Source organism: Capsicum annuum, chromosome 4, assembly GCF_002878395.1.
Source record: "Capsicum annuum cultivar UCD-10X-F1 chromosome 4, UCD10Xv1.1, whole genome shotgun sequence".
Taxonomy (NCBI): domain Eukaryota; kingdom Viridiplantae; phylum Streptophyta; class Magnoliopsida; order Solanales; family Solanaceae; genus Capsicum; species Capsicum annuum.
In genome coordinates, this window is record NC_061114.1 from 163,710,399 (window position 1) to 163,735,156 (window position 24,758).

General features: G+C 38.1%; 1 protein-coding gene across 4 annotated transcripts in view; it reads left to right on the plus strand.

The window, feature by feature from the left end:
- The first annotated feature begins 225 nt into the window (after positions 1-225).
- Positions 226-24,758, plus strand: part of LOC107852487 (peroxisome biogenesis protein 1) — a 31,231-nt gene continuing 6,698 nt past the window's right edge. For 2 of the 4 annotated variants that reach the window (XR_001669448.2, XM_016697515.2), the window contains exons 1-14: positions 226-585; positions 1,065-1,238; positions 2,780-2,879; positions 3,413-3,898; positions 4,461-5,183; positions 6,644-6,735; positions 14,445-14,518; positions 14,656-14,878; positions 15,421-15,514; positions 15,641-15,795; positions 17,346-17,576; positions 18,629-18,829; positions 19,303-19,428; positions 19,509-19,570. Coding sequence is in view for 3 of the 4 variants with exons in the window: in XM_016697515.2 (XP_016553001.1) it covers positions 382-585; positions 1,065-1,238; positions 2,780-2,879; positions 3,413-3,898; positions 4,461-5,183; positions 6,644-6,735; positions 14,445-14,518; positions 14,656-14,878; positions 15,421-15,514; positions 15,641-15,795; positions 17,346-17,576; positions 18,629-18,829; positions 19,303-19,428; positions 19,509-19,570 (2,945 nt within the window). In the remaining variant the exon portion in view is untranslated. Of the gene's footprint in view, positions 586-1,064; positions 1,255-2,779; positions 2,880-3,412; positions 3,899-4,460; positions 5,184-6,643; positions 6,736-14,444; positions 14,519-14,655; positions 14,879-15,420; positions 15,515-15,640; positions 15,796-17,345; positions 17,577-18,628; positions 18,830-19,302; positions 19,429-19,508; positions 19,571-24,758 lie in introns of those variants that run through there. The other 2 variants (XM_047410356.1, XM_016697518.2) reach the window with 2 other exon arrangements.

A 24,758-nucleotide genomic window follows, 5' to 3' on the forward strand; every position in this document is an offset into this window, starting at 1 on the left:
GTCAACACCAAACCAAGAATAATCGAGTTTTTTTTTCTAACGCCAAATCAACCAAACCAAATTATAAGTAGGTTAGTTTTCTCGATTTGATTTGATTCATCGATTCAATTTGATTTAACAATTTGATCTGTACACCCCTAATTACAAGTATGTCCAAAAAAGAAATAGAAGAGGAAGGTTCCCACTTACCAAACGACCCGTTTACCGGCCACATTTTATTGGGGTCGGGTCTAGCAACTATCTTACCACCGTCAATGATGAGGAGTCCTCGGGAAAAGCAAACATTTTAGTAAGCAGTCAGAACCCATTCATCCATCTCACACTCCCAACAAAATCAAAATCAAAATCAAAATCATCTGAGAAAACAAAAACAAAAACAAAATGGAGTTGGAGGTTCGAGTCGTCGGCGGAATGGAGAGCTGCTTCGTATCGCTACCAGTGACATTAATCCAAACTCTGGAATCCACTACGGCTTCCGGCTACCTTCCTCCTATTCTAGCCCTCGAACTCCGCTCGGGTAACAACCTCTGGCGCCTAGCCTGGTCCGGTTCCGCCTCATCCAATCCTTTTCCTAATTCTATTCAGGTCCGCACTTCAATTTAGTAGCACAAAATTAGTTGGATATTTTATAAATTAGGATATTCAAAAATCAAAACTACACGAAAGTACTATTCACTTTCTTGGTTTATAGCCTCTGTTCGAAAGCGGTAAAATGATCAGGCTAACTTTAATTGTAATAAGCAGAGGTAACTGTAGTACTGTACTATGTTCAATTTCTCGGTTTATAGACTGTGTTAGAAGGTGGTAAAATGATTAGGCTAACTTTAGTAGTAATAAGTGTCCCGGATGACCAGACCAGTTTGTATCATGGCGTTCCTTTTACAGTAGTGTGATAGGTAACTGTACAATGTTCAGTTCTCGGTTTATAGACTCTGTTAGAAGGGGGTGTGGTAAAATGATTAGGCAAACTTTAGTAGTAATAATAAGTAGAGTTAACTGCACAATTTTTGTAAATTTTTTTGTTAGTTATGTGTATTTTTGTTGTTTGTTGCGTGTGGATTTAGATTGCACAGCAATATGCAGAGTGTATTGGCTTGTCGGATCGTACTGTGGTTCAAGTAAAAGTGTTGTCTAATTTGCCTAAAGCTACTATGGTTACCATAGAGCCAGATACTGAAGATGATTGGGAAGTTTTGGAGCTTAATGCTGAGCATGCCGAGCAGGCTATCTTAAAGCAGGTGCTTCATATTATTAGTATGTGTTATTGAGAGCTAGTTTGTTGTTCCGCTTGTTTAAAGTTCTTCCTTGTTGATTCTTATCAAAGCGTAACTTTTTCTCGTTTATATCAATTTGTTTTAGTCTTTACAGGTTTTTCTGTAGTTTTTGCTTATAAATGGTTAAGACCAAAGTTTGTTACCGTTGTCAAATAAAAAAGGTTAAGATCAAAGTGGAATGATAAGAGGCTACCGGGGTATGATCTTTCATGTGAACCTTATCCCTAATCACTTAAAATTTCATAAGAATGGCGATGCATAAGACTGCGACATTAGTGTTGGAGCCAGAGATTCTAGCGAACTGCTTATTCCTTTGAGAAAAGGAAAAAAAAAAAGAAAAAAGAAATGACAATTACAGTTGGAATGACCACCCTATGGGATTTGTAGTTTGGGAAGATGGGGATGGAGCAGTAAAAGGGTGAAAAAAGTGCAAGGGTGGTGTAGCTGCAGGACAACATGTTTATTTGTATACTTTTTCCATGTTGCTCGTCCGATTTCTTGCATTACTCTGACTGATTCCTATATTTGTTTCAGTGTGATACATAAATAAATCTCAATTCGTACAGTTTTTTAGAAGGATCCAATCTAATGAATGTTGTGATCTATGTACATTACTAAGATAAATAAGCAACGGATAAACGGATGCTTTATGGGGTTTTGTTAGCTTAAGGAAACATACGCCATTCATCCCGAGAAGTCAAGGCTGTTGGACAATTGATCAAACTTCTATTTTTTTTTAAAGTAATCTCTTTTATAGTTGAATTTATGAGAAACCGACCTGCTGTGCGGCAGTAAAGTGGGATTTGATAGCTTTGATACTCAAGTCAATACTGTGCTGCTGGAGAAAAGAATCGTACTATTGGTTGCTGAATGGCATCCTTTCTTTTTTACTCTGTGTTTTTGGTTTATTGCTCAAAAATTCCACCAGAAAGTACTAAAAATTTAAAGTAGAATAAGCATGTGCATCTATAATGTTTTGGCAACTTGTGGGAGAGAATGCTTGATTATTTCAGATCCTACGTACTATCTATAATTGTCTGTGTGGTAGGTACCAAGTGTACGAGTCCATGTAAGCAGGTTGGCCAGAGTTCCACAGTTATTTAAAGAACTAAAAAAAGTAATCCCTGTCCATAGAAAAAGGAGGACAGAGATACTCTCTAAAATTCTATAAAAATATTAAGACTTAACTTATGACGTGACATACTCCTTTTAAATACTAGAGGCCACAGTCTCAGTTCGGTCATGCCAACTTAATATCCATTTTGATTAATTTGAGCATATTACCGAGTATTATATACATTTTCATGTTTTTCCTGGTTGCGCACTTTCAGTTCGCTCCACTAATTAAATCTGAATAATTTTGTTCTGTCTGTAAGTTTCTTTCAAAGCAGTGTAAAGTAAAAAAAAAAAAAAACAGTGTCAAGTCAAACAAAATATTTAACTTGAAACCCAGGGACTAATAATCTTTTCTTGACCAATATTCAACTATTTTGTATGTTATGCAGGTTGCTATTGTCTATGGAGCTATGCGATTTCCTTTGTGGCTGCATGGACAAACAATTATCACATTTAAAGTTGTTTCAACCTTTCCGCTGACATCGGTAGGTAAGATGATGTTAATTCATTGGTGGATCGATTTGATTTATTCCTTATAGTTGTGCTCTATTTCTGGATAGAAACTTGGGTTAATTTCCTCCAAAGCTTGCCCAACTGTAATCTAAAGTTTCTGAAGAGAGATGCATGTCGTGGAGTTTAGTGTCTACTTTATTTCATGTATTATTTGACAATGTTGCGTAAATCCTTGTATTACTTACTAGAAAGAGAAGATAATTGCTGGTGTCTATTACCAGGGACTGTCGTTTACCAAGATCATGGATTAAGGCTTCTTGTTGCCTTCATTTAATATATACATGTTATTTAAGGATGGAAGAAGATTACGATGTACATTTTGATGAATGTTTGCATGTTTGCAAATTTGCAATGTGCCTGTTTGATTTTTCGCCTCTTCCTTTTAACTTCATATTGGTAGCAAATGATGTCAACAGTGGTAGGACATATAAAATGTTCTTTTCATGCGCTTAATCTGTATTTTGTAAACTTCAAATTCGTGAATATCTGACTTGCCTGGTTGTTATCAGTACAACTTGTCCCAGGAACTGAAGTTGCTGTTGCTCCAAAAAGGCGCAAAAGAAATATTAATTCGGGTGAGGATTCCATGATGCAAGACGATACACTTTCAGTCTCAAAGGCACTATTGAGAGTCCAAGATTCTGATGATCAATGTGTTCACAAATACGAGGCTGATGGAGTCGAGATGAGAGTGGTTTTAACCTCTGCTATCTTCATTCATCCTGAGACAGCCAGTATATACGCTTTTGAACCTCTTCAGACTGTGGTAATAATTCCCAGATCGGTTCCCAGACAAACCAAGAAAAATAATGAGCTAGATAGTCGTAGAGGGAAAAATAGTGTAACTTCAAAGGAAGGGAATGCAGGGGTTCTACCTGACAATCACGATTTCCATCAAGCAATGGTTCGTCTAATATTTTCAGAATCAGTGGCTAAAGGACATATCATGCTTCCTCGGTCTATTCGGCTTTATTTGAGAGCAGAGTTACACTCATGTAGGTTTTTCTTTCAGAACTTAAATTGATGCACCAACTGCAGAGAAGCTGGTGTTATCTAGACAGTTCAAGTAATTACTCTTTATATGGCCAAGACTTGCTGGTATACGGGAAGCAAGTGACGTCTATTTTCATTTGTTATTATTTTGTTTTGTCTTATACCATTTGAACTATTTTATTCTTTGTGATCCAACTTCCATAGAAAATAGAAAAATAGGGAACATCACATTCATTTTGTCACTTGTTTCATTGATTAATAAAAGTTACTTATCGTCCAACCTGCTAGCAACCACTCTTTAAAACCCCCTCCGGTCAGAAAAGTAATAGAAGAACCTCAAAAAGGCTTTGCAGACATCATTGCATTTGAAACCTTTAGCCAAGTCATAAAGGGAGCTTTCTGAAGTTTACCTTTTGATGTATGTCAATTACGATTGACATGTTCCGGACTAAAATGTTTCTCCTGTGATGTCCAGCATTGTATCAAGATATAAGTTGGTTTGCGAACAATTATTTCACTTCGATTTTCCTACTGCCTTCTTAAAAAGAGTTACTCTGTTTCCAGGTGTATATGTGAAGAGATTCAATGTGAAGTTGAAGAAAGAGATTCCTTTAGTTTCGCTTTCACCTTGTGAATTCAAGATATTCCCTGAGACGGGGGTTTCTGAAGGAAATAATGCTGAGGTTTTGGGAAAGAATAATAATAATAAAACATTAACAACACTTCTCAGAACCAATTCAGATATTAAAATGGGTACTATTGATTGGTCAATCCATGAGAAAATTGCCGCAGCCTTTTCTTCTGAATCTAGCAAGGAAGACAAAGAAACGAGCATCAAGTCTGATATCAAAAAGGACATTGCAGCTTTTTTGCATAGATGGTGCCTTGCACAATTACATGTTGTCACGATCAAGGCGGGAGTGGAAGTTAAATCATTGATTTTAGGAAACACAACTTTGCTTCACTTCAAAGTGAAAGACAACAGATCCATAAAACATGGTGTTCAGACAATGAATGGCGGAGAAGCATCACTAGATGCCATTTATATGTTGTCAACTTCTGATGAATCAATATGTGATGAAAAGATTGATGCTTATGAAGTTGCATTTGATGAAGGAAGCAAGTTAACTACCAGCCCAGAAAACTTCGAACCTTGGCTTGGAAAGCTTCAACTAGGCCACGGTCTTTCCATTAGGACTGTCAGAGAGAAATTATTTGCTAAAAGCACCAGTCTTACAACTTCTTCATTAGACTGGATGGGGACGGCTGCACCTGATGTGATTAATAGTAGGTATTTCCTTGTTTTATTTGCGTTAATGCATTTAAGTATCTGAACCTAACTCTAAATGCATTGGGATCTATGGTGAGCCTTTCACCTGCAAATATTCTACTCTTCTTTCTTCCGCCCTTCAAGGACATTCTTTTCTATTTTTTACTGCGTAAATGATGATATATTCAATCAGTAAGGTTTTGGTAAAGTTGTATGAGAAAGGTATGCTTACATTTCCAAAATGCAACATGCATCAGAGCCTTTACATTGAACAAGGTTTCTGTTCTATGTGCTAGATAAGGCGGAGTGTGTTTCTGTAATAGTAAGGGGCCAGCACAGAATGGATAAAGGAAGGGATATGCCAGGATATATTAAGAGTCCACTATAATGCTGGCAGGATCAGCGGATTGATGAAAGACTTAAGATGATATGGAAGGCTGTTCCTTTTTGTATTTCTGGACTGTTTTGGCTGGTGAGAAACAAAAGATGCTTTGATAGAAAGACAATATTTATTTTGTAAAACATAGGTGTTAACAAAATGTATACTTGTGGTGTAAGGGCCATATGTTAGATAGTATGGCACATTTTTGTATTCTTTGGATAGTATGGGTCATAGATGAATTTAGTACTATTTTCTGTATCTCTATGGTACTGACTTCATATAAATAAATTACATTACCTTACCAACAACAACAACAAAAAGGAAGGAATAAATTGGAGGGTAGTGAAGAGATTGATACCGTGAACTGTGGATGTGGAAGGAAAGGGGGTGGGCAAATGAAGAGATGGAAGCCGCATAGATCACTAGCTGCAGAAGACCTGGGAAAAGAAATTTTGGAGTGGTGAAAGATCTTGGTTATTCAACATTGGGACTTGGGTGATAGTTGAAGGTTGCTTTCATGTGAAATGGAGAGGTATAGCTTTCTTATTATTTCCGTGTTTCATTCTTCAATAACGCAGATGGCTGTCACACTCACATGCTATGTATGATAAAAGGACTAGGTTTGGGTCATTGGGCAATGGAATAAGTATTTAAGCTACAAAATTTACCAAATGGGAGAGCATGAATTGCGAATAAAAGAATGGAGTGTGCAATATTTGGTACTTGTTTGTTTCTGATGCCTTTAGCAATCTCGGTTTTCAAATTCTCATTCATGTTAGTTGATGAAGAAATAAATCCTCATAAAGCCATTATGTGGTTGGTAGGATAAATGGATGGAAGAATACTTTTGCCAATTAGAAACTGACAATCCAAGTTATCGAACGCATTGACATCAGTGAAGGTCGTGAAAGGTTTCAGCTTTAACGGAAAAGATTGTGACGATATTTCTGTTATGCAAGTGTGTAGTATGTCACAGAGAGTTGTGCACATTCCTTTTGTTGTCTGCCAAGTTGATTTTGTGACTGGAGAAATTTCTTTTTTATTCAGACAAGTACTATTTTTTCACCTTGACTGAATACTATCATCACTTTGCAGGGTTGGTAGTTTTGTTATCTTCTGCATCTTGGATGTTGTCCAGTGCTTATGATTTTCCGCTGCCAGGACATATTCTTATCCATGGGCCTTCTGTGAGTTCCTTTCTTCTAGTTCCTTTTTGATAAGAATCGGGTTACGTTAATAAACAAGAAAATAATGCGGAAGCGAAAATACTAAGATTAAAGGCAAGAAATTAAAGATAGGCAAAATTGGAGAATATAATCCCCAATTTCGAGGTTAAGTGCTAAGAACCCTAATTAATCTTAGTATTCAAAATTAACGGATTAAGACTAATTATGATACTAATAGAGTCAATTCAAGAACTTAGATCAAAAGTGATCTAGACCCCTATTTCAAAGAAACTAAAGACAACAATTAGTATAAGACTAATCACCTTCTTTAATTAACTTTAATAGAAACCAAAGATATCAAATTAAGAATTAATCTTACTTCCTAAAGAATCGTTCTTATAAGGTTGCAAAATAAATCCCAAGTAGCCACACACAAAGGTGTAAATAAGAGAAACTCTCAATTAATAATAATATTGTTTCCCTCAAAATAACAAAATCCATCCCTATATATATTGGGAAAAAACGTATCCCAAATAACATGAAATTCGAATTCTACTTTTATGAAAGTAAATAAATCTAGGAAACTTTAAACTAGGAAAATAATATCAAAAATAATCCCTAACAAAATAAGGAAAAGTTCACAAATTTAATCAAAACTCATATGGCCCAATCTTCTTCCGTTTGGACTTGGACTTGAATCGTGAAATATGTATAGCACTTAGCCTATGCTTCTCCATAATTCTCGGGCTCGTTCTTAGGTTTTTCTTCCATCATAAGTTCTTCTTGATTCACATTGAAACCCGTCAATTTTAATAAAAGCGGGCTAGACTGGATGCTATCACTTTTGGTGTGTATGTGCTGAATATTAGGATGTTGTGATCTCTGAAGAGCTTGAAAGTGAACTAATTAGGTGGTTTACAAGTTACTTTGTTTTTTCCCTTTTTGCTGGTATAATGTTTGGTTCCTCGGGAGATGGAACAGTCTAGGAAATATTAACTAATTTATTTCTCCTTTCATGCTTTCCAAGTCAAAAGGGAAAGAAAGAATGGTCCCAGAGGTCAACACATAAAAAAGACGAACATAGTAAAAAGGGAGAAGAGCAAGCTGTACTTCCTCTGCTATTGTTTTATATGCTTTAGTTGTCTAGAACATTCTTCCAACAACCCCGGTTTAACTTGGTCTCTGCAATGTTTAGATCATTAGATGTGTGGAGTCCGCAAGAATTAGTGGCCCACAATGTAGGGGGACCATACAATCCTATTCGTTTGGTTTAATTTTTTTATTTTTTTATTTTTTTTATTTTTTTTAAAGTTAAACAAGCTCTTTGAAAATTATGGAAAATGATTTCCTTAATGGAAGTAGGGAAAACAAGTGGCAATGCCTTCTACCACTCTCAAAATCACCTACTCCACCCCCATCTCCACCCTACCCCCCCCCCCAATTTATTTTTTACGCTCCCACCCCCTCCACCCTCCCCCCCCCCCTCCTATTTTTTTTTTTTTTAACTTTTATTTATTTATTTATTTATTTTTCTAACTCCACTCCACCCCACCACCGAACCCCCGACCCACCCACTGCGCCCCTGCCCCCCTCCCCCCTCCCCCACCACAATATCTATCACTCTACTCTATTCATTTTCATTGTTTTGTGCATACAAATGCTTTTAGGATAATAGTATAAGCTTGCGTACTGAACACAATAAAATAAGTAAGCAACAATTTATTTCCTAGAAAATGTTTTTTCCATGGAAAACAGTTACCTCCATACCGACACACCCTTAGAGCTTATTTCAGGAGATAATTTATGCTCATTTCTATAATTTATGCTCATTTCTATAATTTATGCTCATTTCTTCTTTTCCTTCTTTAACCTGTGAACTTAGAAATTTAGGAAGAAGCCAAAACAAGAAAGGAAAAAAAAATAAAAAATTCCGAACCACAAAATGCCAGAATATAAGGAAAGAACGAAGCTGAATGGCTTCCACTCTCTTGAGGAAGTCGACTAAGACTAACACGTATCTAAAATTTGGCTCCTTGGGATATAAGACATGCAAGACTGGGACCATAGCATCTCAGTTATGGCATATGTTCCTTGGTATTTTCAATGTAAAATAATGACGTGAACCAGCTTAAAGGATGCTATTATATGCTGAATGGCAAAAAGGGGGAAAAGAAGGTGTATAGGCTTATGGATTATAATTACAACTTGTATTTTATGGGTGATATAGAATGGAAAACAAGCTGGTGTTTTGAGAATGAAGAGGCTGCAACACATGTATACAACATAGATACACTTTTTTGGACAAAATTGGAAATGTAATTATTAGCTGTTTGGACAAATTTGAAATATTTATACAACGTATATAGTAGTACTTTGAGTTACTTCACACTCTTGAGAAACTATAGGAGAACGTACATGTATCTTTTTGTAACAATGCTCTCAACAAATCAACACTTGTTTAGTGCACTCCAAATTGATGAATAAAATTCCGCTGTGCATCTTATGGACAATTTGAAGGGCAGAGAACACACATTTCTAGAAATATGGATAGATGTTTACGAAATTTGTATTTCTGGAGTAAAGGTTGCTTAATAGAAAGTTTGAACCAGTATATGTATATCGGTTTAGTGGATATGCTAGGAAGAAGAGCATAGGAGCTGTTTTTTGTTTTTATGGTGTTTCTGTTTCTTTTCTTGTACCATCTTGGTACAACAACAACAACATACCCAGTGTATTCCCACAAAGTGGGGTTTGGGGAGGGTAAAGTGTACGCAATTCATACCACTGCCTCAGATGAATTAAAGAGACTATTTCTGATACCCCCGGCTCGTGACAAATAACAGTATAACATAAAAACAAACAACAAAATGGAGTAACACACCACTGGATAATATCAGAAACTAGATGCTCACAGAGTAATACTATGAACTATCTATCCAAAATCACAAACATCACCAAAACACCCCAAACAAGAAACTACAAGGCACATGCATAACACATAACACTATGACTATAGGTACATCGATAAATAAAGCACTCCTCCTTACTAGTAAGGACGCACTCCTATCCACTACGCACTCCTATCCACTAACCCTCTATCCTAATCTACGTCCTCCACACCTTCCTATCAAGGGGCATGTCCTCTGTAAGTTGTAACGTTTCCATGTCATGCCTAATCACTTCCCTCTAATATTTCTCTGGCCTACCTCTGCCCCATCTGAAACCATCTATAACGAGCCTCTCACACCTCTATATTGGGACATTCGTCATCACATGTCCAAACCATCTCAACCTCACTTCCTTCATTTTGTCTTCCACTGAAGCCACTCCCGCCTTCTCGAATAATCTCATTTCTAACCTTATCCCTGACCATAAGTCCACATATCTATCTCAACATCCTCATCTCCTCCACTTTCAACTTTTAGATATGGTAGTTCTTAACTGGACAACACTCCGCTCCATAAACCGGTTGGATTGCCACTCTATAGAACTTTCCTTTAAGCTTAGGAGACACCTTCTTATTACATAAGTCTCCCGAAGCGAGCCTCCATTTAGCTGCACCAATACAATGCATGACATCGTCGTTAATCTCTCCATTCTCTTGAATCATAGACCCAAGATATTTGAAACTATCTTTATTCCGAAGAATCCAGCTTCACTATCATGTCAACCTCATGGTCAAATCACTAAACTTACACTCTAAGTACTCCGTCTTGGTCCTGCTAAACCTAAACCCTTTAGACTCTAGGGTCTGTCTTCAAACCTCCAACTTATCATTAATCATTAACTCGTCTCGGATCTCGTCAATAAGCACTACCATCAGCAAATAACATACACCAAGGCACCTCCTTAATATGCTGTGTCCATACATCCATCACCAAGACGAATAAAAATGGACTAAGAGTCGATCCCCGGTGCAACCCTGTCAAAACAGAAAAGTGCTCCGAATCTCCTGCTACCATCTTCACACGAGTCTTCGCTCCGTATTACATGTACTGAATCGACCTAGTGTACGCCACAGGCACACCTTTAACCTCCAAACACCTCTACAAAACCTCCCCTCTACAAAACCTCCCTGAGACTTTATCGTTTCCCTTCTTAAGATCGATGAACGCCATGTGCACAACCTTTTTCCTCTCCCTATATTGCTCTACTAATCACCTCACAAGATGAATAACTATGGTAGTTGAGCAATCTGGCATGAAACGAAACTGATTCTCGAAAATAATCATGATCCTCCTCAGCCTCAACTCTACAACTCTTTCCCAAACCTTCATAGTATGACTCAACAACTTGATACCCCTATAGTTGTTGTAATTCTGAATGTCCCCTTTGTTCTTATATAGAAGAATCATTGTACTCCATCTCCAAGCTTCCGGCATCTTTGTCGTCCTAAAATGATGTTAAACAACCTTGTCAGCCACCACTCCATGCCTGCCCCGCCGGTGCTCTTTCAAAAATCCATCGAAATCTCGTCTGGCCCAATTACTCTACCCCTATGTATTCTACGAATAGCATCCTTGACCTCCTCGACCTTGATACACCTACAATAACTGTAATCGTGACAACTCTCTGAGTGCTCCAAGTCCCCTAGCTCTAAACCTTCCACCCCCTCGTTGTTCAGAAGTCTATGAAAATAAGATTGTCACCTTTGCCTAATGAGGGTGTCATCTACCAATACTTTGTCATCCTCACCCTTGATGCACTTCACTTGGTCAAGGTTACGGGCCCTAGTCTTGGCAAGCCTATACAACTTCTTATCCCCACCTTTCTCCTTTAAAACCGCATACAAGCTCTTGAAAGTTGCTGTCTTTGCCGCGGTAACCGCTAACATAGCCTCTCTCCTAGCTAACTTATACTCTATTCGTTCGCTTCTCCTTGTCATCCATGCTCTCCCTCCGGTGCTTGCCAGATCGGCCTCTCGAGATACCCAACACCTCCCTAGCTGTCTCCCTGATTGATGTAACTGACAGTCGTCTCCCACATACTATCCACACCCCCACTACTCTCCTAAGCCTCCATAGTCGTAAACTTCTCCCTATCTCCAAAACACTGGCCAAAGTCAAGCTACCTCACTTAATCCTGAGTCGATCCTCCACACCCCTCTTTTTCTGCCTTTCCAAGTCCATCACCATAGGCTTATGTTGGGTCGAATGATTCTCGCTAGGTATGACCTTGCAGTCTTTACATAGCACTCTATCACTCTTCCTAAGGAACAAAAAGTTTATCTGAGTCTTGGCCACCAAACTACGAAAGGTAATAAGGTGTTCCTCCTTCTTCGGGAAGCTCGAATTCGCTGCCAACAAACCAAAGGCCCTAGCAAAATCCAAAATTGAGGCTCTTCCTTCATTCCTCTCCCCGAAACCGAACGCTCCATGCACATCATCACAACCTCTCGATAATGACCCTATATGCCTATTGAAATTACCTCCTACGAAAAATTTCTTGGTGCTTGGCACGCCTCTCGCCACCTCATCTAGAGTCTCCCAAAACCTTTTCTTCTCCTCCTTATCCAAGCCCACTTGCGGAGCATAGGCACTAATAACGTTCCATGTAGACTCTCCAATGACTAACTTAATAGACATCAACCTATCATTGACCCGCTTAACCACCCCACCTGCCCCTAAGCTCTTCATCTACTAAGATACCTACCCCATTCCTATGCCTCATGCTATCGGAGTGCCACAACTTATACCCGTCCACATCCTTCGCCTTAGACCCTACTTATTTGGTCTCCTGGACACAAGCAATACTAATCTTCCTCTTCCTAAGAATCTTCACGAGCTCTATGGACTTACCTTGAAGAGTTTCTATGTTCCAAGACCCAACACTCGACCTATAGGCTCCCTTATCCCACTTAACCCTACTACCCTTCACCCCCAACCTTGGGCTGGACCCTAACCCAAACCCCGATCTCACCCTGGACTCGATCCCAACCCCAACCCCAACCCCGACATATGACATGACTCTAGTCTATCATCGACCACCAAAGCCACTACTCAATAAGAGAAGGAAATAAGAAGGCGCACAAATATTTAAGGCTACAAAACAAGGCTTAAAAAGAAACAATGGTTTATAACGAATGAAATCAGTAATGAAGTGTGAAGCTGTGTCAACTATATGCTAAGGACCAAAAGATATGTGTCTCCACTAACTACTACAACACCACAGAGAAACAAAAACAATAATCGGGATAATCACAGACGAGGAATCAATAGACAGAGATACCACTATGGCTGAAATAGGAGATATCAGTCACCAACAAACCGAAAACATGAAAGAACTAGATGAGAGGAGCGAGTGCACTTGATGCGATGTGAATGCAGCGTTCACCTGATCTTGGTCGAGTTGTTAGGTTCCGGCAATTTGATGATGAAATTGGTTTCCGGAACTTGTTGGCGGGGCTGCTGCACGTCAGTCTAGCTGCTGGCCGGAGGGACACCGAATCTGGAAGATCCTGTAAAAGGAAGAAAGCACAACAAAAAAGACAAAAGTGCTGTTTCCAACGAGATTTTTGGTCGATTTTGCCGGAAAGAGGTGGTCGCCGATGGAAAAATCCGACTGGAGAGAGAGAGAGATGGTCGTCGGAAAAAGCAAGATCTGGAAAAGAAAGAGAGTCGCTGGACGAATCAAGATCTGAAAAAGAAAGAGATCGCCGGAGATGGTCGGCGGTTTAAGGTACCACCTTGGTACCTTTTAATAAATATCTACCTTATCACAAAAAAAAAATCTGTTTTACTTATCAGAAATAAAATGCTATGATTTTGAGATTCAAAATTTGAGGAGACCATGGTGATTGAAAATCAATTTGGTTTGAGAAAAATACACTTGGTTCACTCTTTTAGGGACAAACAGGTTTAGTTTTTACAAAAGGCTTTAATAAACTTATCACTAGAAGGGAAGAAACGGGTAGTGTGTCTTGTATTAGCAACTTTCAAAATTGATTTGTCATAGGCTTTCAATCTACATGCCATCTTGGTACTTGTAAAAAGGGGTTTTAATCTACATTGGAGCTTGATCTATTTATCTAATTTGGATCTATTTGTTGAATGCAACTAATTAGGCTTTAACTTCTTGTTTGGCCTTAATGGAAGAAGAAGAGATGCTAGTAGCTAGGAAACCCTTATTTGGATCAGTAGCTCCCTAAATGCCGATTCGTTGAGTTTCTCAGAGATTCAGACTACTTAAGCATAGACTAAATCATATTAACTTGGAGATGCTAACTAGGAAATCCCAAACTAAGTTAATCGTCAATTGCGAACTGTTACTTTTTAGTTTTTCATCTCACTCCTTTTACCATCTTAAAAGATGAAGCCAAATATCAAAATGCAAAAGTTGTTAAAGGTATCATTTCATCCATTTGTCCTTTAAAGATAGTTTGCAGCTGCACATTGAGGTATAATCTTTTGTATATTATCCTTGGTGATACAAGCTGAATACAACAATTATGAAAGGGATGTGTAGTAAGGAAGTGTATGGTCACAAAGTGCTGTACTTCCTTTAATAGTAATGGTATCCTTTAGGATATGTCCTGGAACTTACGGTACCCAAATGAAGCGAATGCGTAGAACTGCAATTTGTGTAATATGTGGGATGTAAGTGGATAAGTGTAATTCTTATATCCATTTTATCTAGGCTAGTTTTTAGTATTATTTTGACCTTGACTAATGTGAATCTTACAATTTTTACACACTGTTGAATGAACCCTAATTGGACATTTCTGTTTTTAGGGTTCCGGGAAAACATTATTAGCTACAGTCGCTGCTAAATTTGCTGAAGAAAGTGAGAACATCTTGGCCCATATGTAAGGATTTGTTTCGCCAATCCCACCCAACCTTTGTTTTCTGTTTGACATCATCTTTATTCCATTTTGAAGCTTCAGTGTGAGCATTAATGATTTTGTATCAAGGGATGAGGCCTGACTCTTGTTTCTTTCTGCAGAATATTCTTATCTTGTTCTAAGCTTGCTTTGGAAAAACCTTCAGCCATTCGTCAAACTCTATTGAGCTATGTTGCTGATGCTTTGGATCATGCACCTTCTGTTGTGGTATTTGATGATCTTGATAGCATTGTTGCAGCCTCCTCTGAATCTGAGACTTCTCAACCTTCATCCTCATCACCAGTGCTTGCAGATTATTTTGCTGATATTATGGATGAATATGAGGTGACTTGTTTGAACCCTGTGTAGGGAGCTACTTTAATATTTATCCGAGGGGTGATCTGTGTTCAATGGTGTTTGGGTTTAAACGAGCTGGGATTTCAGAACTTCCAGAGTCAGCTTGATTTTTGTTTTCATCTTAGGGTCTCCACTAACTCAGTTCCTCTATTCCAAAAATTGGCAGGAGATTTAGTTTCTTCTAAATGGGGTAGAAATAACACAACTGATGAGAACATATAGGATTATGAAACAGTGGAATTCATGTGTCTTCTCTATTTGAATTATGATTGTACTTTGCTTCTTTCCCATATTATTTTTTTGTGAACTTAGACAAACCTAGAAAATTCTCATATTCTAGTAGTTGGTGGAACAGTCGAGGTGCACACAAACTGACCCAAACACCATCATTATTAAAAATCAATTTCTCTATGCATTGAGAACATTCACGGTTTGGAGTATTATTTGCAACTTCACTTAGTTCTTGGGCTCTTGAGTGATTTCATCACAGATCCTTTTAACTGATAACTCTATTTCTGTATGTTAAATAGGAAAAGAGGAGAAACACGTGTGGGATTGGCCCAGTTGCATTTTTTGCATGTGCACAGTCTCTGACTAATTTACCACAGAACTTGACCTCTTCTGGTTAGTCCATCATCTTTCAGGGAGAAATTAGTTTTATTGCTTATGACAGTTTAAACTGTCTTACTCTAGCTTTAGTATCACTACACTTTATTCTTAATCCTAATATATTGTTTTTATTATGATCAGGGAGGTTTGACTTTCATGTTAAATTGCCTGCACCTGCTACCACAGAGCGTGGTGCCTTGCTAAAACATATAATTCAGAAGCGTTCTTTGCAGTGTTCTGATGACACCTTACTGGATATAGCCTCCAAGTGTGATGGATATGATGCATATGATCTGGTACTTATTAAGCTCTAAGCTTTGTTAATAACTGATTACAACACTTCTCTGTGATTGCTTGCCACTACCTCAGCAGCATATGATTAGCTTTTAGTTTGATCTGGAATGTATAAATCTATCTCTTCCTGCTTTTCCGTCCAACTGAAACACCAACATTCTAGCATTCCCTACCAAAGCAAAACATTGTGGGTACGAAGTTTCTCAATAGGAAACTGAAAGGCTTACTCAGTTGATTTGGTGCCACCTATCTTTTCTATGCTATTTTCCCTGATTAATTTAGTTGGTTAAGAGTAGTGTTGGGAAAATATATGTTGCTTACAGTAGGCATTGAAGTATGTTCAGAAGAATTGCAAATTTAGCTTAGATGTCCAAACTCCAAACTTCCTGCCTCCTGCAAACAGAGAACTAAGGAACAATGCCGAAGTAAAATAAATCAATTCAATGTTTTTTTTCCTTATAAAAAAGAAGTGCTGAAGTAATTTATTTTAGGAAGTCCCTTTATAAATGGGTATGACAGTAGAATTGCGAGCTGTCTTTTTTTATAGAACACTTCAAATGGTCCTTTGAGGCAACAACTTCCTCTTAATTTAGGACCGTGAAAGGCTATCTAAATTGAGAGATGGCCAGTAGCAGACAACTAAGTTCTGTCTATCCAGGAAAAAGTGGAATCAGAAACTTTTTTTCTCAACTAGAAGGATGAGTTCCTGAGCTGCTATAACTATGTATTTTACTTGTCTTTTATTTAGTTGGGCTACAACATTCTATTAACTGATTACATGGTCGAGCCCTAATATTCCATCCCCATGTACAACATGAATTGGGGGATCACGAAGTAGCTGACTTTTTCTGTGCAAGAATGAATAGTTGTATGTCTGGTGAATTATTTCCTTTTTGTGTGGGTAGCTAACAGTTGGACCACCTATTTTCAATATTTCGTTACATCATGCACATGATTCGGTTTTCTAGTACTCCTACTCACAGTTGGACTGAGAATCAGTACAACTGCCCCTCTCTATCCTTCTGTTCAAAAAGCAATAGTCATCCAGAAAAAAGTCATTTAGATAAGCATGGCAATTAGAATGAAGTGTTTGTTCTTCCCATTGTTTTTTTGGTTTAACCATATGGTACTCGGAACCCACTGGCCTGACTAATTGGAACTCGTACCATAGGAAACCCACATTGGGGGGTTTTAGCGCTCCCCTACCAAACGAGACTTCATATCTAGGGCATGAAGCCGAGACCTTTAGATAAGGTTAGTGGAACCTTTACCATTCGGCCACATCCCTTCACAATGAACTATTTGTACTTCATAATCTGTATTATAACTTCTGAAGAAAGTTTTAATATTGTCGATTTTCAAGTTGTATCATATATCTCGATGATTAATGTCTTAAAAGTTGTATCTTTTTGAAGTTTTGAGTCCCAAATTTAGTGTTCATGTGAAGCTTTATTCTTTGTGTTCTGACCATAAGTTGATGGAGTTTCTGATTTCCATTCTTTAGCTATCAGAGGGTACACTTGCATTTATGCTGGGTTTTATTTTATTTCAGGAAATACTGGTTGATAGGTCTGTTCATGCTGCAACTGCCCGATTTTTGTCTAGTGATTTGGGTATTGGGAGACAGGAAAAACCTATTTTGATTAAGGATGATTTCCTCCGTGCCATGGATGAGTTTGTTCCAGTGGCAATGCGTGACATCACTAAACCTGCTGCTGATGGTGGCCGTTCTGGTTGGGAGGATGTTGGAGGTCTTAATGACATCCGGAATGCTATTATAGAGGTAAATGTTTATGTTCTTCTTCTCATCCTTTTTTCTGTGGTTGTATATCCTTTATTAGTAAACTAATTATTGTCATAGTTCATTCTACACATTGATGTAATTGTAACCAATCAGTTCTTTATTTTGATGTCTATGCGTCGACTTATGATTTATGTTCCCCTTTTATGTTTTCTTCTGTTTTTCTCTACTTCATCTTTTGCATTATCAACACTAATTTGACACATGGAGGTTAACTTTGATCCTCCTATTTTTTTTTCAAAACTTTGGGTTTTAATAAATTGTTCGTATAACCTTTTAATTGATTGAGTAAAAAATTGTTCCCAATGAAGGTATTGGATATGGAAATTTTAAATTATGTGCCGGAAATGAGTAGGAGAGAGAGATAAGCCGAAGAAGAACTGGGGGAGGTGATTCGACAGGACATGGCACTACTTCAGCTTACTGAGGACATGACCTAGATAAGATGGTGTGGAGGTTGAGAATTAGTCTAGAAGGCTAGTAGGTAGCCGAGTGGTGTCACACTTTGTGTGGGAAAGGCAGGGGCTAACCTCGTCTCGCCTTCTCCTTAGAAGTAGTATTATTTAGTAGTCGCGTTGTTCCTTTTTCTTCAATGTGTATTACTCTCTTGTTGCTTCATTTGCTTTGTATCTTGCTAGTTTGCTGTCATATTTTTTCTCTATCGTGCTCGAATTCTTTTCTTTTCTTTTCTTTTGAGCCGAGGGTCTATCAGAAATAGCCTCTCTTCTGTGTACATCCTACCCTTCATAAACTACACTAGTCCACTGGTTGGATTGCATGGATTGCACTGGGTATGATGTTGATGTTTTCACTCATAGCAAAGATGGATTGAACACCGTTTGATACTGAATTATGATAAATGATTGTAGATCCCTTTGAACTATGTATTAAGTAGTGTGAATATTGAGCTGAACAGAAGTCATGTTCTAAGGGTTGCATGAACCTTATTTAAACGTGTGTTTTCATATTTCATATCAATTTTAGTTTGGATCATTTTGTTCAGCATATGAAGTTCCTGTTTTTGCCTCTGTCAGATGATTGAGTTACCGTCCAAATTTCCAAATATTTTTGCACAAGCTCCTTTAAGGATGCGGTCCAATGTTCTGTTATATGGTCCCCCTGGTTGTGGCAAAACACACATTGTTGGTGCCGCAGCCGCTGCATGCTCACTAAGATTTATCTCAGTCAAAGGTCCTGAACTGCTGAATAAATACATCGGTGCTTCTGAGCAAGCTGTAAGTGAATTTGCAACTTCTCCACTTCAGATTACATTTTTTTATGATGATGATGATGCCAAAATTGCATCACCAGCCATCACTACTATCCTGCCTCCCAATAAAAAAAGAAAAAAGGTAAAAACCAAAAAATATATTAAACATCAAGATAAAATATGGAATATTAATTCTTTTGGGTCCAACTTTTTGCTCTTATCCATCTCCCAGCCCATCTCCCAGAAGGTTGACTGGTTAAGTAATAGATAGGGCTAAACTGGACAAAGTTAAACCTTGTGGCTCCTAGTCACATCCTTAAGTTTTCACGTGGTAGATAGGTCAAAGCTAAGTGTTCCAAAGATCCTATAGCTATCTGAAGTAGGATGTGTTTCTCCCTTGTCAAAAGTTCTAATCTTCCTTGCCAAGTCTAATTGTCACCCCCCTAAGTTCTAGCTCTTGGATATTTTGGCTTGTTGGCACTAATTATTTTGTTTTAGGTCCGAGATATATTCTCAAAAGCAGCTGCAGCAGCACCATGCCTTCTATTTTTTGATGAATTTGATTCTATCGCGCCAAAGAGAGGCCATGACAACACTGGTGTTACTGATAGAGTTGTTAATCAGGTTATTTCTTGCTCATATATTTTGTTGTTTCTATCCTCTTTTTACCTTGCATAATTTTCATCCTAGTTCATTTGATGCAGTTTCTCACGGAATTGGATGGTGTTGAAGTGTTAACGGGTGTATTTGTTTTTGCTGCCACAAGGTTAGCGCCTACTAACAGGATGTCTCTGTTTATTATCACTTTCATGTTTTTGGCTTCACTTGAATAATGTGGTATCTCTATTCCATCCACTGGTAAGTTCTGTCGTTCTTGGCCTAATAATCGGTTGAGGATATGCTGATTGAAACAGACTCACATCACTGAATAGGATGGACAGTTCATCAGTTAGTTTCCAAGTTTGCTGACATTGAAGTCTAATACCATACAGTGAATTTTCCTGATCACACAGAAAGTAATTTAATTGCTAGGATGGAAATTTTTTACACCAAGACATGCACTACTGAGGAATTTATAGAATAAAGCCATTTTTTGAACCTTTTTCTTCATTCTACAGCAGAGAGTAAACATTTAAAAAGGTAAAATGGTCAACATACGTCTGTACAACCCAAATTGAGCTACTTTGCTTCCGTTAAAACTGTTGATCCCCTTTATCGGAGCTTTAGCCTTGTGGGTAATTTAAGCATTGTCTAAAGTTGAAGGATAAATTTGGACCTTTTTCTTGAAGAATTTGGACACGTGGAGTCCTCCCATTTCATGCTGGAGCTTCGCTAATGGTAAGGACAAATATGAAACAGTTTGCTTTGTGCAAAGGTATGAATGGATCAACAGTGTAAACTGAGGGGAAAATTGAGCAATTGGATAGTACTAGGGGAAGTTTGGACCTTTTCCTTACAATAAGCACAAAGATTGAGGGTGTGTTTGATATGAAGAAAAATGTTTTCTTAGAAATAAGTGATTTTCTTACTTAAATTTTCTGCTGCTTGGTAAGTAAGCAAAAGAATATTGTCCCAAAAGCATTTATATGTAATCTAGGAAAACACTATGGGGGGTGGGGTTGGGTAAGGGGTGGAAGGTTGGGGTTGGTTAGTCTAGGGTTGAGAGCGGGGCGGATCTAGAGGGTAGCGAGGGAGTTAACCCGAACCCCCTTGGCAAAAAACTGCACTGTATATAAACTATTTTAAAAAAATTTCATGTATATAAATTGATTTTGAACCACCTAAACATAAAATTAGAGGTTGGTTTAGTGGTTGAGGGTGTTCAAAATTCATCTTGAAGTTCGAAGTTCTAATCTCATGCACTACTTTTTTATTTTTTGAACCCCTGAATCCACCACTGGTTGAGGGTTGGTGAGCATTGGGATGTGGGGAGGAGACATTGAGCTTGGAATGCCACTGATGGAATCTGTTTTCCCTAAATGAACTATGGAAGTCATTTTCTTAATTTTTAAGGAACTTGTCTTCCAAAACATTTTGATCAACTAAGCATAGAAAAATTGGAACCAAACACACCCTAATATTAAAATTTGAGTTAAGCATTCATTTTACAATGTTACTAATGTAGTAGAAAGATTTTTTAGTTTGTTTTATATTTTTGATATATTAGTAGGAAGATAAGTTCAGAAAAAATGAGATTTAGAAATTTCTCTTGTACTCTCTAGAAGTTAGCTACTTCCTGGGCACCATGTGCTATAAAAAGGGGCAAAAAAGGCCAGAAAGGAAAAATTGAAAGAGCTTGGTTAGTTTATTTATTTATTGTCCGTCTTGTTTAGCATCTTAGTTGAGGAGATAATCAAGAACAGGGGTTATATCAAGCTTAGGTGGTTCAAAAGTGTGTCATGCTTTAAACACCAAGCTAGAGTCTTTCAAGTTTGTGTTTTTATTTATTTTTTTGAAACAAGGGTAACTTTATATCCACAAAAAATCCATCAACCAAGAGATGATGAATTGGAAACTTACATCCCACAGAGTGGTGGGCACACCCCCATAGGAGTTTTCAAATTACAAGTTTCCTAAGAAATCAACTACATCTACTGCTTCCCCTAACAATTCTTGCTTACACTAAAAATATAGAAGACTAATACAATTCATTTTCATTTTCTGGAAATTAAGCTCTTGTTCTTCAAACACCTAGCATTTCTTGTCTTCCATATGGTCCACCAAATGGAAGCTGGTATGATCTTCCACCATTATCTTTTCTGCACCTGCTACCAATTCCTGTCCAGTTGCTCAGAAGCTCCATAGTAGATTTAGGCATCACCCAATTAACTCCCATGATACTCAAAAACATATTCCAAAGATTGGCAGCTTTATGACAGTGAATGAACAGATGACTATTGATCTCAACTTCATTCTCACACATGAAGCATCTTGAGCATATCTGCATGCCTTTTTTCTGCAGAATCTCATGAGTAAGGCATGCTTTTCTGATCGCCAACCAAGCAAAACAAGAAAGTTTCAGTGGGCGATCAATCTTCCAAATCAGCTTCCAGGGCCATTTCTCAGTCAAAGATAGGGTAGGGTTCATCTTCCTGTAGTTGGACTTCACTGTATAGACTCCTTTACTGTGCACTTTCCAGACTGGTTTGTCGGATCTTAAAGGTACACCTTGGAAAATATTAAGGACCCCTAAGAGTTTAGCAACTTCCTCAATTTCCCAGTCATTTAAGGCTCTATTAAACACCAAAATCCAACCATGTTGACTCCAAACCTGTGCACAGTAGCATTGGTCTGCAGGCTCAAAGTGTATAAGTGGGGGAACTGGCTCCTTAAATTTTTCTCTCCTATCCATATTTCATTCCAAAATTCTGTTCTCTGTCCATCCCCAACAATAATACTGATGTTAGTGTTAAACTGCAGCCAGAGTCTTCTAATGGTCTTCCAAACACTACATCCAAAAGTACCCATCACCTCTTCAGTTGTCCACTGGTTGAGCAGTCCACACTTATCTGATATAAATCTTCTCCATAGGGCTGTGTCTTCAGAACAAAATCTCCATAGCAACTTTTGTAAGAGGCTGCCATTCTGGATATTCAAGCTTTACAAACCTAGAGCACCTTGTTTTTTACCAAGTGTGAGAGAGTCCCACTTCACCAGGTTGTAGCCTCCTTTTTCCTTGTTGATTTTCCAGAGAAAGGATCTCCATAGTCTATTGACTTTCTTCTCAATATTCCAAGGAATTGGGAACAAGCTCATCATGTAGATAGGTAGCCCATCAAGCACTGATTTGATGAGAGTTACCCTGCCACCTAGAGACAAATACTGACTTTTCCATCTAGATAGCTTCTTCTCACATCTCTCCATCACCGCATTCCACACTTCCAACTCTTTATTCTTGCACCCAAAGGTAATCCCAAGTATTTTGTTGACAATGTATCTACTTGATGAACCAACATCTCCGCTAAACCAGATAGATTGTCCACCTGGTTGATGGGGAAAATGTGACTCTTTAACCAGAGGACGAGGCCTGAGACCTCCTTCAAAAATTGTGAGAATAGCTCTTAAGTGTATGGTTTGAGTTGCTTCTGCCTCACAGAAAATTAGAGCATCATCGGCATAGAGTAAATGAGTAATCTCCAGGCCATAACTCTTCCAATTTGTGCACTAAAACCTCTTAACCATTCATTTGACTTTGCTATCCTAAACATATGGTTTAACCCTTCCATAGCTAGCAGGAATAAGGAGGAGACAAAGGGCCCCCTGTCTAAGTACCCTCTTTGAATGGAAGAAACCTTCAGTGTTCCCATTTATAATCAGAGAGAGTTTCACACTTGATATGCAATATTTGATCCAGCTGATCCATTTGCTACCAAATCTCACGTCCTTTAGAATTTTTAGGAGGAAATTCCAATTGACATGGTCGTAAGCTTTCTTGATGTCAAGTTTACACAAAAGTCCTGTTTTCTTCTGTTTGACCCTGCCATCTACCAATTCATTTGCCAGCAAAGCTGCGTCTAGTATTTGCCTCCCTTTCAGGAAAGCCATTTGGTGCTCATCGACCAACTTCCCCATCACTGAATTCATTCTCTCTGTCAACAACTTTGAAATGATTTTGTAGACTTCTCCTATTAGACTAATAGGTCTGAAGTCCTTAGATCAATTGCACCCGGCTTCTTAGGAATTAATGCAGTGAATGTAGCATTGAAGGATTTCTCACACACACTCCTTTGATGGAAACTCTGTATAGTTTGCATTAGGTCTTCTTTTAGGATTCCCCAACATACTTTGAAGAACTCCATAGTAAAGCCATCAGGCCCGGGAGCTTTCTCTCCATCACATTGTTTGATGGTTTGTAGCACTTCCTCTTCTGTAAATGGTCTCTATGACCATTCATTTTCTTCTGTGGACACTGTAGGGCATGCCTTCAAGACTTAGTTTCGGAATATAATTTGGCGTAGAAGTTTAGCATTGCTTTTTCTCTCTTCAGGTTCAAGTATCTCCTCCCCTTTTACAACCAACCTATCAATTGTGTTGCATCTCCTATGAGCTGTTGCTAATCTTTGAAAAAATATGGTATTCTTGCACCTTGTTTCAACCACAGTACTCTAGATTTTTGTATCCAACTAGCTTCCTCTTGCTTGGCCAGTGCTTTTAGTTCTAGAAGAATTGTTGCTCTTACCACCATTTCATCATCATTGAGGGTTCTTTCATTTTGGGTCCTGGCTTATGTGAGAAAATATAAGAGAAAAATATTATTGAATTGTTGTAACTACATTATTACATTGAGGCCCTATTTATAGACAATATATTCCAATCCTTTTCCTAATAGGACACTACATTACAATCCTTTTTCAAGTAGGATTTTATATGCTATTCCTATTCCTACTCATATTCTAACACTCCCCCTCAAGCTGGTGCATAGAAGACATATGTACCAAGCTTGTTATGGATGTAACTAATATGAGAATCGGTGAGGGACTTGGTGAAGATATCTGCAAGAAAACTGATAAGGACTGCTTTGGACGTCTGGGAGACCTTAATTGAAACGGAACAAATTGAAAAAATGATTCGAAAAGTAGTAAATATTGCCGTAAAGTCTGTGTCGCTGGAAAATTGTCGAAAACTGGTATAAAATACATGGGTCATCTCGAAATCAAGAGACGAGTAGATCTTGAACATGAAAGTCACCGGAAACTTAGCCGAAACATGCTCACACACCGGATTATTAGATTTGATGACTGAAAAATGACTACAATCTGTGGAAAAGAAAAGTATATGGGTAGGGTTGGAATGATGACACGCCCTATTGAAAAAGTGAAATATGTGTAGGGTCGGAATGATGGCACGACTCTATTGAGAAATAGAAATTATATGAGTAGGTCGGAATGACGGCACGATCCTACTGGAAAAGAGAAATTATATGGGCAGGGTTGGAATGATGGCACGACCCTACT